General features: G+C 45.5%; 1 protein-coding gene and 1 long non-coding RNA gene across 2 annotated transcripts; both read left to right on the forward strand.

Annotated features, from left to right (window-relative positions):
• Positions 1-299: 299 nt before the first annotated feature.
• On the forward strand, positions 300-7,266 carry LOC144983664 (uncharacterized). The gene is made up of 4 exons (XR_013647429.1): positions 300-729; positions 2,267-2,397; positions 2,480-2,620; positions 6,882-7,266. It is a non-coding gene; the product is annotated as an uncharacterized LOC144983664 (long non-coding RNA).
• A 1,516-nt stretch (positions 7,267-8,782) lies between these two features.
• On the forward strand, positions 8,783-10,947 carry LOC144983618 (NLR family CARD domain-containing protein 3-like). Its single transcript, XM_078930510.1, has 2 exons — positions 8,783-10,572; positions 10,668-10,947. Exons 1-2 carry the CDS (start codon positions 8,855-8,857, stop codon positions 10,930-10,932), a joined length of 1,983 nt encoding a protein of 660 aa, XP_078786636.1. The 5' UTR covers positions 8,783-8,854; the 3' UTR covers positions 10,933-10,947.
• The last annotated feature ends 4,895 nt before the right edge of the window (positions 10,948-15,842 follow it).

Here is a 15,842-nt window from a genome sequence, read left to right on the forward strand (position 1 = left end):
GAGGAAAGTCTCTGCAGAGCTGAAAGAGCACAGGAAGAGAAAACAGACTCAGGTGGTTGGAGGAAGATCAGCAGGTATGAGGTGGAGAAGAGAAACACCTGAAGATCCTGATCCTTGGAGGGAAAACAGACATTTGGAGCTTTGGAGAGATCAGTGGGACTCTTTTTCTAAACTTCCTGCAGTCATCAAAGTGTCAAACTAAAGTGTTTTTCTGCTCCTCACATCTTTCTCTCTGTTGGAATCTGTCAGAGTTTTTCCTGGAAGCTCTGACAGATCTGGAAGATCCACATTCTTTCACTTTGAGCTTTTCTTTGGGATCAAATCTCTGCCTCCAACGGCTGTTCTGACTGATGATCAGAAGGAGCTGTTTCCAGGAAATAGTCAGGCCCCTCCCTTCAGCTCCATCAGGAGTTTCTGCTTCAGTGTCAGTAGATGACAGATGAGGGGGGGTCATGCACGTCTGGAAGGGGGAGAACAGAAAGCAGAAGGTCACATGACCTTCACTGACATCAACTATCTGTCAATCTGACAGCTTGAAGCTCCGCCCCTCCTCCCAGTGACTAGCAGGTTCCTGGTTGAGGCTGCTCCAGCTGCTGCCCCGCCCACCTGTGCTGCCCCGCCTCCATCCAGGTGGACTCTTCCTGGTTGTGAGTCAGTGATCAGTGCTGCAGCTGCGTTGACACGGTGAGGGAGACTCTTCTTCCTCTTCATCTCTTTGCAGAAACTGAAGTGAGTTTGTTTCTGGAACTTTGTCTTCACTAACTTGACTGTTTGTTTCTGAATGTTTGGAGAAGATCTTCTTCTTTCTCTGCAAACTCTCCTCCCTCTGCTGTTTCCAAAGCTTCATCATTGTTGGATCAACAACATGGAGGACTCTTCTTCATCACCTCAACAACAATCAGCTGATGCTTGTTGGCTTTTTTTCATTTCTGACTCCAAACCTTCCTGTTCTCCTCCATCCAGTCTGTGGGAGAACTCCTTCCTAAAGTAATAGATTACACTTCCAGGTAACAGAGTCCTATTTCCTCCTTCCATGTTCAGGAACTCTGGGATTCCATCAGACCAACAAGCTAGAATAGAAATGTTTGGAGCAGAGAGACCATGAGGCCTTAGTGGATGAAAACAAAGATTTTTCTGCTTTTCTTCAACTATCAATTCTATTTTTCAGATCATCTTCAATGATTTTGCTGTTAGTCTTCATAGACTCTAAACTTTAGTTGTTGTCTTCCTCATGGTGTGGTTTGTGTGTTTTTGGATAGAGTTGTGTCTAGTTTTTCTAGTTCAGTCATTTGAACTTTAGGACAGAGAATTGGAGCCACCATCAAAATAACAAAGAAATACATTTATCAGAATAAAGTCCTACAATTCTGACTTTTGTCTCATAATTCTCCAACTTTCTTTGTGTAGAATGACCACTTTGTCTCCTAAATGTCTAACTTTCTTCTTGTAAATGTGTAGTTTTCTTCTTAAGGCGGTCCTAGTTCTCCGTGGTAGAACCTGCTTTAATGAAAGCGTTTGTTCCTGAGGCTCACAGGCCTGTAGTTCTGTCTGAGACCACCTCCACAGACGGGTCAGAGAGCGGTTCCTGGTCCAGAACAGGATCCACTTGGGTGGATTCAGACTGAACATTTGATCCAGATTATCAGGAAACAAACTCTGGTTCACTTTAAACCAAATGTGTCCAGTCTGAACACAGCCTCAGTTTTCTTTTCATGGACTAAACTCACTTCAGCTGAATTCTGATCCTCCGATTGTGTTTCCATTGTTTCCACTTTACCAGAAATAAACTTTATGATTAGAAATCTTCATGAAACCAAATCATCCTTCATAGAAATTAGAACAACTCTGTGGAAAAGTTTTTCTTCTGCAGCTGTTCTAAAGAAACTAAAAAGTAACTCAGGACTCATGTTACAGTTTTCAGAGAGTAATCCTGTAAGGTAATGGATAATGGATTACTTTAGAACAATTACGCTGTAACTCTTTCCAGTTCAGAGGTTCAACAGTGGAATCAAAGTCTCTGTTGGAGCTTTGAGAGGAAGAATTCATGTCTTTCTTTCTTTTCTCCTCATTCTTTGATTTCTGTCTGTTTTTCTTGATGCTTCATGTTTCCTGAAGTGTAGAAACAGGAAGTTTGTTGTTTCGGTGTCAAAGTGACTGAATGGAAATGTTGCTGCTGCAGCTCCATGTCTCCACCTGCTGGAGGGAGAGCAGAAGTGCAGCAGCTGATGGCAGCTTCCTCTGATGATGAGGAGGGTTTCCTCTGCAGGTGAAGGTGTGTGTGAGCTGATGTGGATCCAGTGAATCCAGCAGCATGGATCAGGGGGAGGAGCCACAGGAGGGAGCCCCTCCCTCTAAAAGCAGAGATGGTAACCATGACAACCAGAGCAAAGCTCAGAGGTGAGATGAACATCTCCAACTGTCCATGATCTTCTCCATGTCAGAGCTCAGGACTCACACCAGCAACCTGCATTCTTCACAGGAACCAACCTGGACCTAGACCTGAACCTGGACTTGAATCTGGATTTAGACCTGGATCTGGATCCAGCAGTGTTTCCTTCAGGAGTGACGATTCAAAATATTATCCTCCAGACTTCAAGGACATCCATCCAGGAATGGAACAGTAAGTGTTTGTCAGAGTTAAAGGATTCTGGATTCTAGTTCAGATGATCTGTAGTTTTCAGATGAAGGACTTGAGGTCTGGTTCAGTTCTGGATCTCTCTGATCAGACTCACTTGGAGCATCATGTGTGTGATGAGATCTTTTCAGTTGAGTCTTCTGAGAGTCTCTGAGAGACATCAGAGATGTTGGAGAAGAAAACATGTTGACTGCTGACTCTGACTGACAGCAGCTCCAGTCTGATTCCAACCAAATCAGGAGAAAAGTTCCAGTTTTCTCTGCTTTGCTAGATTTTCTTGGTGGAAATGTCTGACTTTGGTTTCATAGTGTGGCTGATTTCTCCAAGTCTGACAAACACAGTTGTTGCTGATGTCATTGGCGTGTATTTCTGTGCGTCCAGCACAAACAGTGATAGAAATTCACGTTGGAACATTGAATCCGTGCAGCCAAGATGCACATTGCTGCATTGCTGCAGGTATTCTGTCCCAGGCTAAATGTTGTCAGTGGCATGGATTTAAGGTTCAAGTCCCGTTAGCCGTCACTCCTAGGTGTGTGGAGTGTGTTCCTGCTGTTGGCTCCTCTCCCAGGGAGCAGGGAGCTGCAGACACAGCCGCGCTCAGGAACCATTTGGTGGTTGAACCCTCACCTTCATCAGCCACAGTAGATCCTTCTCCTTGAAAAGCCACTTGTTGTTAAAGCTCCATTTGATTGGCATTTTGGAGCTTTCCACAATCCATGAACAGCAAGTAGAAAGCGTCACGCGCTGAACTGATGAAAGTTCCACCTGCTTTACGCCAACAGAAACTCTCATCACTGATAGTTCCAGGTTGAACTTCTGACACAATTTCACTTTGAATCTCATGTTAAACTACTTTATTTTATGTTTTTGCATCCAAAATATGAACATTTCAGGACTTTTCCAAAACTTTACAGAAGATTTCATAGTTCATAAACTTTTCAAGGACCTAGAAATTACATTTTCCGAACTTTTCCAGGTTCTCATGACCGTATGAACCCTGTTTAAAGCTGAACTTCACATTCTATTTTTTACAGTGGTGAGAAAGTTTGCCCCCCCCCCGATAATTTTCCAGATGTTTCTGCATAAATCATTGGTTGTTCTGATCATCAACTTCAGTTAAATATATCATCTAGCAGATGAACACAGTGATGTTTGAGAGGTGAAATGAAGTTTAATGGATTTAAAGAAACTGAACAATAACTACTTCAACAAAAATAGGCAGGTGCTTAAATTCCCCCCCCCCCCCTCCCAACAGATACATGCCATCAATATTTAGTAGATCCTCCTTTTCCAATCTCTTCCTATAGCTTCCAATCAGGGCCTGGATTGTGGTTGAAGGTATTTTGGACCATTCCTCTTTGCAAACATCTCCAGTTCAGTCAGATTTGATGTCTTCCCGGCAGAGACAGCCCGCTTTAAATCCCACCACAGACTTTCAATCATATTCAGGTCTGGGACTGAGATGGTCGTTCCAGAACATTGTTCTTGTTCCTCTGCATGAAGGCCTTTGTAGAATTAGAGCAGTGTTTGGGGTCATTGTCTAGTTGAAGGATCTTCAACTTTGTCAATGATTCTTGAACATTGTTTGGAAGAATCTGCTGATACTGACTGGAATCCATGACCAGATTTCCAGAACCTGCACTGGCCACACAGCCCCAAAGCATGATGGGACCCCACCAAATGTGACTGTGGGTAGTCGGTGTTTGTCTTGGAATGTTGTGGTCTCTGTTCAAGCATTCCCCCCCCTTGTTCTGTCCAAATAACTTCATGTTAGTTCCATCAGCCCACAGCACCTCATTCCAGAATGAAGCTGTCTTATCCAGATGTGATTTAGCAAACCTCAGGTCTCTCTGTTGGTGGCATGTGAGCAGAAAATGCTTCTTCCACATGACTCTTCCATCCAGCAAAGTTTGCTGAATGGGTGGAGGATGCACAGTGACTCTATCTGCAGTCAGATTACGTTGTAGGTCTTTGGAGCTGCTCTGTGGGTTGAGTTGGATTGTTGTCACCATCCTTCACCTCTGCCTATCTGAGAGTCTTCTGTTCCGGCCACTTTGCCTTTGCTTGAACTGTGCCTGTGGTCTTCCATGTTCTCACTCTAGTCCTCACAGTGGACATTGACAGCTGGAATCTGTTAGCAAGCTTTTTGGATCCTTCACCTAAACTATGATGTTGAACAATCTTTGTTTTCAGCTCATCTCACAGCTGTTTTCAGGTTCCCATGGTGACATTCTTCAGAAAAACTGGCTCTTTTCCACCTTAAATCCCTCTTCTCATGATTGGCTTCACATGTGTATGGAGGTCAAGGGTCAATGAGCTCATAAAACTAATGTTGTGTTCCAATAATTATTGCTAAATGTAGTCAAATCAATAAAACGGGGGGGGGGGGGGGGTAAATGTAAGCACCTGCCTATTTTTGTTGAAGTAATTATTGTACAGTTTCTTTAAATCCAATCAACTTCATTTCACTTCTCAAACATCACTGTGTTCATCTGCTATCAGGGGTGACCAACCCTGGCCCTCAAGAGCCTCAACCCTGCCTGTTTTCCAGCTCTCCCTCACCAGCGTGCTGTTGATTAGCTGACTTAAGTGATTTCACGTCCTGATTGACTGAACACACCTGATTTAAGGCCCGTACACACCGGGACGAATATTCGCCAGGCGTTTTTCGCCGCGTCTTTTGTGTTCAAACCCAGGCGATTTTCGCTGACGATGAGCCGAGCCAACATGCAATTTCATTCCCTGACGTTAGATGGCGCTTAATGTAAACAGAAATGCTCCTGTACACAAGGTGGTCGCTTTTCACTCAGAAGAAGAGAGCCAGTGTTTACTCGCTTGTCAGAATCATACAAAGAAAACATGAATATTTCAAGCACCAGTAGCTCCAGTTCCAATGATGAAGAAATTATTGTTCTGTTGAATGAATAGTTACGAGAAGAGAACATGGTGAGTTTTATCGACTGGTACAAGAGCTGAAAATGTATCATGAGCGTTTTCGGAGATATTTAGAATGCATCTTCTTTGTCTTCTTCACGGCAGTGTAGATGCTACTTGGCGTCTATCTTCTTCGCTGGTATGTGTGCTCAGCAAGACAGTTTTGTGTTTGAGCGCCCCCAAGTTGTGTTTAACTGTAACTTCAGAAGCTCCAGACACGTGTGCAAAAGCGCCGTTCTGATTGGTCGTATATTTTTTGACGCGGCGCGTCAAACCAAAAAAACGAACCCGAGGCGTTTTTTAAAAAGTGACGCGTGGCGTTTTTCGTGTCAGTGTGCACACTCACATTGGTCCCCTTTGTTTAGTCAGGAGGCGTTAAACGTCGGCGAGTATCGCGCGCGAAATTCGTCCCGGTGTGTACGGGCCTTTATGTTATCAACATCAAGCAGTCCAGGGAGAGCTGGAAAACAGACAGGATTGAGGCTCTTTAGGACCAGGGTTGGCCACCGCTGTGCTAGATGATATATTTAACTGAAATTGATGATCAGAACAACCAATGATTTATGATAAAACATCTGGAAAATTATCAGGGGGGGGGGGGGCAAACTTTCTTATACCACTATTGACATAAATGACATCTAGATTTCCATTGCAGTCTAATCAATCTGTTCCTTAGAATTTCATTCTTCAACAGTCTCAGTTCAACATTGATGTTCTACTGATCAATATTGTTCTATGAATACAAAGAGTTGATCCACGAGGAGAGAAACTGAGGCTGAAAATGAATGAGTCAATCTGAAGAAAGACTTGATGGAAATTGGAGAAAACCAGCAGAATCCTGCTGATCTGAAAGTCTGTCCTTCAAAATAAAGGCCCTGGAAATGTCCCCTACTGTGGTTCCTGCTTCTTTCTCATTCCAATCTCTAATCAGACAGTGACTAAGTCATTGGAGATTTCACTTTGTGGAACTTAATTTCCAGCCTGATGGAATTCAGAGTTTGATGACATGTAGAAATGTCTCCTATCTGAAAGATTTAGGGTTCAGCCTGATGCCTTTGAAAACAATCCTGTTTTTCAGAATAAGACAGTATCATCTATAAACTAATGTGACATTTAAGATTAGTGTTTTATCCACAAACAAAGACATGATTCCAGGGACAATCCCTTTCATGGGATTGTCCCTGGACAATCATGGGATGACTGTCTCACTGCAGATCAGTCTGTTCATCATCCGAGTTCAATAGTTCAACATGAAGAGAATCTGATGAACAGAAGAGATGAGTTTCTAATAAAACTATTGTTTTACCATCAGGATTCAACAGAGACCTGGACCTGGATCTGGACTTAGACTTGGATCTGGATCCAGCAGTGTTTCCTTCAGGAGTGACGATTCAAAGTATTATCCTCCAGACTTCAAGGACATCCATCCAGGACTGGAACAGTAAGTGTTTGTCAGAGTTAAAGGATTCTGGATTCTAGTTCAGATGATCTGTAGTTTTCAGATGAAGGACTTGAGGTCTGGTTCAGTTCTGGATCTCTCTGATCAGACTCACTTGGAGCATCATGTGTGTGATGAGATCTTTTCAGTTGAGTCTTCTGAGAGTCTCTGAGAGACATCAGAGATGTTGGAGAAGAAAACATGTTGACTGCTGACTGTATTAGTCTGGTGATATGATAATTATCCTGATATTGTACTATAACACAGAACAAAATGCACCTGAATTTCAATAACTCTTTCATTGTAATAAAATTGTAAAAAAAAATTAACTGATCACAATGTTAAACACTCCAACTGTGTCTCATATATAAGTTGCTTTAACCCAAATTCATAGTTCTTTTATTTTGGTAACCTCAAATATAGAAAGGGAACAGTCAACATTGTCTGATTTCCACGACAAAATATTTTTCAGTATAAGAAAAAATACTAGAATGAATGTGGGGGGGGGGGGGGGGGCACAGTTTCATGTGTTCTATATTAAATGTCATTAAAAACTGTCAAAGTTTTCATTGTACGGAATTCATTTATGGAGAGTTACATATTAATGACATGCAGATGTGTCACCAATCCTCACCTACTAAAATATTTACACTGAATATTTAGACATCAGTTTTTCTGAACTTTAAGACCTTTTTTCTAACTGGACCTCTTTAAATTTGAGTTAAAGACCCCTGCCATAAACCACCTCATCCCAGATGGAATCAGCCCCCCCACTGCAGTCTCCACTGTAAATGTACCAACAGTGTTGTTCTGGTGTGTGGGTCTGCAGAGGCTGTAGAGGCTGTAGATCAGGGGTCTCAGACTCAGTTTACCTTGGAGCCCCTGAAGGCAGAGTCTGGCTGAGGCTGGACCCTCAGCACACATCATGGAGGGCTGTGGTCACAGAGTCCTCTGTGGATGGACTGCCTCTTTAGGAAAACTGCTCAGAATCCAGACATGGGGGCAGCAGAGACATGAATCCAGCCTTTGGCTCCAAGACAGTATAGACACTTCAGTGACTCTGTAGACATGGACAGAGAGGTGTTGATATGATCCATTGGTTTGCTGTTCTCCATCTGAACTGTGAACTAGAACATTCTAGCTGTGACATGACTCTAGTTAGTTTGGTTTCAGACAGAATGGAGCTGATTGCTGCTGATTCTCCACAGACTGGACCAGCAGAGCTCAGAGACTCCCAGTGGTCCGTCTGTCCAGCAGCATCAAACCCAGCTGGACTCCATCTTTCTGGTCTGTACATGAACAAAAACTACTTTCCATCATTCTGTCCACAGTCGTCTCCATGCTGCACTTTGCAGACCAGTGGATTGTCAGAGTGTCCAACATGGAGCTGATGTTTGGCTCCATGACTTCACTCTGATTGGCTCATTCATCTGGAATTCTGTTGCAGCTGCTGGAGGACAACATTGTCACTTTTGTCAAGAAGGAGCTGAAGAAGATCCAGAAGCTTCTGAGTCACAGGGAGGAAGAGGAGGAGCTGGAGGCTGAAAATGAAGAGCAGAGGAGCAGCAGAGAGTCAGTGATGAAGATCACAGTGAACTTCCTGAGGAGAATGAAGCAGGAGGAGCTGGCTGATGGACTGCAGAGCAGTAAGAGGATTTCTCTGAAGGTTTCAGCTGCTGAGAAATGAAGATTTCCTGATGTCTCAACAGGGATTCAAACCCTCATCATTCAGGGCTGCAGAGACTTGATTTACTGTTTGTTGTCTTCATTCAGGTTTGACTGCTTTAGTTTGTCGACATGAAATCCAATCTGGTCTGAAGAAGAAGTTCCAGTGTGTGTTTGAGGGGATGGCTAAAGCAGGAAGCCCAACCCTTCTGAATGAGATCTACACAGAGCTCTTCATCACAGAGGGAGGAAGAGGAGAGCTGAATGAAGAACATGAGGTCAGACAGATTGAAGCAGCATCCAGGAAAGCAGACAGAGCAGAAACAAGCATCAGACAAGAAGAGCTCTTCCAACTCCCAGCTGGAAGACCAGAACCAATCAGAACCCTGATGACTAAGGGAGTGGCTGGCATCGGGAAAACAGTCTTAACACAGAAGTTCACTCTGGACTGGGCTGAAGGCAAAGCCCACCAGAACCTCCACTTCACATTTCCATTCACTTTCAGAGAGCTGAATGTGCTGAAAGAGGAGAAGTTCAGCTTGGTGGAACTTGTTCATCACTTCTTCCCTGAAACCAAACAAGCAGGAATCTGCAGCTTTGAAGACTTCCAGGTCCTCTTCATCTTTGATGGTCTGGATGAGAGTCGACTTCCTCTGGACTTCCACAAGACTCGGATCCTGAAGGACCCTAGAAAGTCCACCTCAGTGGCTGATCTGCTGACAAACCTCATCAGGGGGAACCTGCTTCCCTCTGCTCTCCTCTGGATAACCACACGACCTGCAGCAGCCAATCAGATCCCTGCTGAGTGTGTTGACATGGTGACAGAGGTCAGAGGGTTCAATGATCCACAGAAGGAGGAGTACTTCAGGAAGAGGTTCAGTGATGAAGAGCAGGCCAGCAGGATCATCTCCCACATCCAGAGATCCAGAAGCCTCCACATCATGTGCCACATCCCAGTCTTCTGCTGGATCACTGCTACAGTTCTGGAGGATCTGCTGAAGAGCAGAGAGGGAGGAGAGCTGCCCAAGAGCCTGACTGAGATGTACATCCACTTCCTGGTGGTTCAGGCCAAAGTCCAGAAGGTCAAGTATGATGGAGGAGCTGAGACAGATCCTCACTGGAGTCCAGAGAGCAGGAAGATGATGGAGTCTCTGGGAAAACTGGCTTTTGAGCAGCTGCAGAAAGGAAACCTGATCTTCTATGAATCCGACCTGACAGAGTGTGGCATCGATATCAGAGCAGCCTCAGTGTACTCAGGAGTGTTCACACAGGTCTTTAGAGAGGAGAGAGGCCTGTACCAGGACAAGGTCTTCTGCTTCATCCATCTGAGTGTTCAGGAGTTTCTGGCTGCTCTTCATGTCCACCTAACCTTCATCACCTCCAAACTCAACCTCATGGAGGAAGAACAATCACAGATCTCTCAGCCTGAACAGAGCAGTCCAGTCCAGCTGTACCAGAGTGCTGTGGAGAAGGCCTTACAGAGTCCAAACGGACACCTGGACTTGTTCCTCCGCTTCCTCCTGGGTCTTTCACTGCAGACCAATCAGAGTCTCCTACGAGGTCTGCTGACTCAGACAGGAAGTAGCTCACAGACCAATCAGGAAACAGTCCAGTTCATCAAGAAGAAGATCAGTGAGGATCTGTCTGCAGAGAGAAGCATCAACCTGTTCCACTGTCTGAATGAACTGAATGATGGATCTCTAGTGGAGGAGATCCAACAGGTCCTGAGGTCAGGACGTCTCTCCACAGATGAACTGTCTCCTGCTCAGTGGTCTGCTCTGGTCTTCTTCTTACTGTCATCAGAAGAAGATCTGGAAGTGTTTGACCTGCGGAATTACTCTCGTTCAGATGAGGCTCTTCTGAGGCTGCTGCCAGTGGTCAAAGCCTCCACCAAAGCTCTGTAAGAACTCTCATGAAAATCACCTTCAGTGAACAAATGAATCTGATGGAAACATGAAAGATTCAATAACTGCTGTCTGTCTTTGTTTTCTGCAGACTGAGATGCTGTAATCTGTCAGAGAGAAGCTGTGCAGCTCTGTCCTCAGTTCTCAGCTCTCAGTCCTCCAGACTCAGACTTCTGGACCTGAGTCTGAACAACAACCTGCAGGATTCAGGAGTGAAGCTACTGTCAGCCGGACTGGAGAGTCCAGACTGTAAACTGGAGACTCTCAGGTCAGCTTTCATTCAAATGTTGATTCTCTACAGTGTTATTTTATTTTATTTTTTTTCCTCTTTTCACACATTCTGTTCAACAGCTTAGCAAACAGATTAGAGCTGCAGGCCTTTTGTGTTGGACAGGTTTTACTATCACAAAAAGATGTTATAGAACTTTAGAAGCCAGAGTGTAGATTTTTATTAACCCCTTTTTGTTGTATTATTTATTTCTTTATTTGTTACTTTTAGTGTGTGTGGGGAGGAAAGGAGCCAGTTTAGCTCGTGCTGATTTGCGGCGCCTTCCGTCCGTGAAACCAGGGTTCGAATCCGGGCTGCTCCCTGTTCCCTTCTCTACTTCTGTGCCGGTCCCAAGCCCGGTTGCCTTGAGAAGGTTGCGTCAGGAAGGGCATTCGGCGTAAAAACATTGCCAAGTTTACCATGCGACTTGTTCGCTGTGGCGACCCCTGATTGGGAAAAAGCCGAAAGAGAAAGAGTGTGTGTGGGGAAAAGTTAAAAACTACTATTTTGAGGAAAGATGGAAAAAATGTGTGTGTGTGGGAGGGGGGGGGTGAAAGACTGTAAAAGGAAGAAAGGTGAAAAAAGTGGGGATACAAGCACTGATTTGGATAAGTTATTCATTTAAGCTGTAACAATTATACCAGATCTGCTGTAAAAAAGACAAATATTCCATCATGGTTAAAAATCTGACACGGAGATGAGCGGAAAATATCTGTCCATTAATACACTGTGGGTTAGGAGGAGGGATGAAGCAGACAGGGAGCAGTGTGGCAGTGTGCACGTGCACGTGCACGTGGGGGTGGAGATACATGCATGCTGCCGAAGTGAACCTTGTGTTGTGGGGAACCAGATCCTACCCAGCCAGACCAGGAGAGGGGAGGAGAGACCCCCAAGGCCAGGGGCCCCCCCAGCACCCGGACCCAGGCAGCCCGGGAGGGGAGGGGGCGCGGAACGCCCACCCAACTCAGCTAGGCGCAGAGAAGGTTCCCCTACAGGGGTCCCCCCAATGCCCAGAGACATAAGCGAACGCGGTGTCCGGCCCCCAGGCCACAGAACAGGAGCGCTTAGCCGTACCAGGCGGCAGCCATGGGGGCCGCCGGGCGCCGCACGCCGAGACGAGCACCAGGAACGAAGCGAGGGCCCCCAGAACCCAAGAACCGCCCACCACTCGACCGGTGCCCTGTGTCCGCGAGCCAGCCCCGGCACGCGACCCGGGCAACCCAGAGATCGCCACGCACCCACAGACAACCACCATAACCCTACCCACTACAACACCCCCCCCCCCCTAACCCTTTAAGTGCCCTCCCCTCTCTGTGATGGGGAGGGAAAGCCCCAGAGGATCCCAGCGAGCCAGGTCCGTCCCACCCATGCACTCACGCACACATACTCACAATCATCTGGTTACCCCCCCCACCCCCCGCCGCCACGCAGTAACCCCCCCCCCCAACCCCACCCATGTATGGAGGTGTGGCAGTGCTGTGTGTGTGCTGCAGGTAAAATAGGAAGTCTCCAGTGTGGGGGCCCCACCGCTGCCAAGCTGCAGAACCCCCACTCCGGGATCCCTCTGTGAGTGGTGTGTATTTGCTGTGTGTGTGCTGCTAGCATGCAGTGTGTGTGTCTAAAGTGGGAGTTAAAATTGTGGGGGGGGGCAGCGAAAGGTGAGCACGGATGTTTCACCGTGCCCCCCTCCACCAGACCCTCTCCACAAGGCCCTAGATGAATCAGAGTGTCTAATATGCAAGTAAAAAGCGGGGAGGAGGGCGGGTGCCAACGAGAACCCAGAGAGGGGCATCCCCAGTGAGCCCCGCCAGCATACCCCTCCGGGAGCCCTATGTGCCTGTGTGCAACTTTTGTTTGGGTGAGGGCGGGGAGGAGCAGGCGGATGGGCACAACCGGGGGAGAGGCTCCCCCGAGCGACCGGCCCCCCAGCTGGCCGCAGTAGGCGCCCCCCCCTCCCAGGGCGGCCAGGCAGCCAAGAGGCGGCAAGCCTGCCGCAGATAAAGGAGAGAGCCCTGTAGCGCCAAGAGACAGCCAGCAAGGAAGGGTCCCGGTGCCAGAACGGAAGGGTAGGGAGTCCAGCCCCACCATCCATGCCCTGACCTCCCCAAGGACTAGCACACCACCCCCCCGGGGCCCCCATCCCCCCAAAAAAATAAAACATACATACATACATGCATACCTGCATACATGCATGCATACATGCATGCATACATGCATGCATACATGCATGCATACATGCATGCATACATACATCAAGAATAGATTAAATCATAATAATAATAAGTAAAAAAAAAATGTAAACCCACCCAAGTGAACCCCTTAACCCCTGCTGTGAATGCGGCGTCAACCCCCGGGGGGCCAGGCCACGTGCCAACCACTGGCCACGGGCGAAACACCGGCCATGGGCAGACGACCCCAGGCCCCAGAAACCCCCCCCCCCCCAGCCCTCGCCACGGCGACCAGCTACCCAGCACGGCACCCGGCCACCGTTCCCGGTCAGCCACACTGCCTACCCTGCGCCCAGAAGGCACCAGCCCAGGAACCCCCCAGGCAACTAGAGCCCCGAGCCAGGAGAACGGCAAGCCCAGCAGAGCCCACCCCCCCAAACCCAGCCCGGCCCACCCAACCAGCCAGGACCCGGCTCAACCCCTCACCATCCCACCCCTACTAGGTGATGTGACTAACCAGCTGGAGCCAGGGAGAGTCTGAAGCCGACAGGTTTTTTGTGGAGGACTGTCAGATAAATGCATCTAGACATTAAAGAAAAACACAATTATAAACAACAAACCACAACAAGAATCAAGTTTCTCATGCACGAGGGAGAGGAGCAAGAGTGACAGAAAACGTCTACCACGCTTCTCTTCTCCAAGGTCTGCCTTTCCCTGTGCTGCTTTTATTAAGAACACAAGTGGGAGGTCACAATTTCAAGACAAAGAAAAAGTTCATTAGGGGGTGTCGTCAAATGACCCTTTTGGTTGGATTCTAACTTCAAACAGTATCCCTTATCAGCTGAGGACAGTGTGTCGTAAAACCCCCTCTCTTGCTGGGATTGGGATGAGAAGCAGATGAACAAACACACAACTGTTTTTAGAAGAGGTAAAAAGGTCAATCTGAGTTAACATATAAACAAATACATTTAAACAATGATAATAATAAAACAAATTTCCTTTACAAGGACATTATCTCTAAACTAATATGCTCTGACATGAGGTTTCTGTAGTGGTTGATGCTAAGATTATTTTTAGATTTCCAGTTCAGGAGGATAGTTTTCTTTGCGATACATACAGCGGTGAGAACCATATAAGCCTTGTTAGATTCCATGTTGATGTTATTCAGGTCACCTAATAAGCAGAATTTGGGGCAAGCAGGAATCTTATGATTAAACCAGATTGATAAATCCTCACATATCTTACGCCAAAATGATTGGACAGGTGGACAGAGCCACAGAGCATGCAAATAGTCGTCTATGTTGTTACCTATGCACTGTGTGCATACAGCAGACTGATTGAGACCCATTTTAAATAACCTCTGTCCGGTGTAGTGAGTTCTGTGGAGAATCTTGTATTGAATAAGTTGCAGATTAGGGCTTTTGGTCATATTAAAGGCATTCAAACAGATCTGTAGCCAAAATTGATCCCTAGAATTCAATGATAGCTCAGACTCCCATTTTGTCATGGGTAAGTAAATTGTTTCATCTATGTCTGATAACATCTTATAAATTTTGGAGGTGAGTTTGGGATTTTTAAGGTCAATGAAATGTGTTACTGTAAGGGGAAGGTCTAGGTCTATTTGGGTCAGGCAGTATTTAGTGCTTATAGCTGATTTAAGTTGCTGATATTCTAGAAATTTGTTAATATTAATTCTATAGGCTGAGGATGAGAGGGACATAAATGTTCTATTCTGAATTATATGCTGGAACTGCTGGATTCCTTTGTTCTTCCATGAAGCAAAATGAATCATGTTTTTGTTAATCAAAATGTCAGGGTTGTTCCAAATGGGGGTAAGTTTACATGGAAATAAAGTTAGGTTGTTTTTTTTTAAGAAAATCCCACCAGGCTGTTAGAGATGAGCTGATGTTTAAACTTCTGAAGCAATTGTGTTGTTTAATTTTAGAACTGAAGAAAGGATAATTAGAAATATTTAGGTTATCACAGATTTTGTTCTATATCTAGCCAGGATTCATCCAGCACACCAGGATTCAGCCATTTTTGTACATAACACTATCTGTTCGCGGAGTAGTAGTCCTGGAAGTCTGGAAGGCCTAGTCCTCCTCTATCTTTAGGTTTTTGAATAGTTTTTAAACTGATCCGTGGGGGTTTACCTTCCCAGAGGTATTGGGAAATGAATGAGTCTAATGATTTGAACCAAGTAGTTGGAGGTTTGGAAGGAATCATTGAAAACAGGTAGTTAATTTTGGGGAGAATCATCATTTTTATGGTTGCAACTCTCCCTATTAGAGAATTGGGCAGAGTTTTCCATCTAGTGAGATCAGCCTCGGTTGTTTTAAGGAGTTGGGTGTGGTTTAGCTTGAGTAGATCAGAAAGCCTAGAGGAGATATTTATACCTAAGTACTTTATGTTGCCTGTTTGTATTTTAATAGATGATGGATTTAGATAATTGCAATTTAATTGGTAGAATTGTGCTTTTAGACCAGTTTATGGAGTATTCTGAAACTGAGGAAAATCTATTAATTAGGGAGATGATTTGGCAGATGGAAGATTGTGAATTTGGAGTAAATAATAAAACATCATCTGCATAAAGACTTATTTTGTGTTTCTTAGATTTCTGGTTTGAATGCCTTCAATGTCTCGACTTTGCCTAATAGCAGCAGCTAGAGGTTCAATAAATAGTGCAAATAAAGACGGAGATAGTGGACAGCCTTGTCTGGTTCCTCTTTGTAAATTAAAGCTTGGAGATGTTTGATCATTTGTTCTGATACGAGCATTAGGAGAGGCATATAGTATTTTAATCCAGTTAATAAATGATTTTCCAAAGCCA

The sequence above is a fragment of the Oryzias latipes genome, chromosome 2, assembly GCF_053564925.1.
Source record: "Oryzias latipes strain Hd-rR chromosome 2, Olatipes_Hd-rR_3.1".
NCBI classification, from domain to species: Eukaryota; Metazoa; Chordata; class Actinopteri; order Beloniformes; family Adrianichthyidae; genus Oryzias; species Oryzias latipes.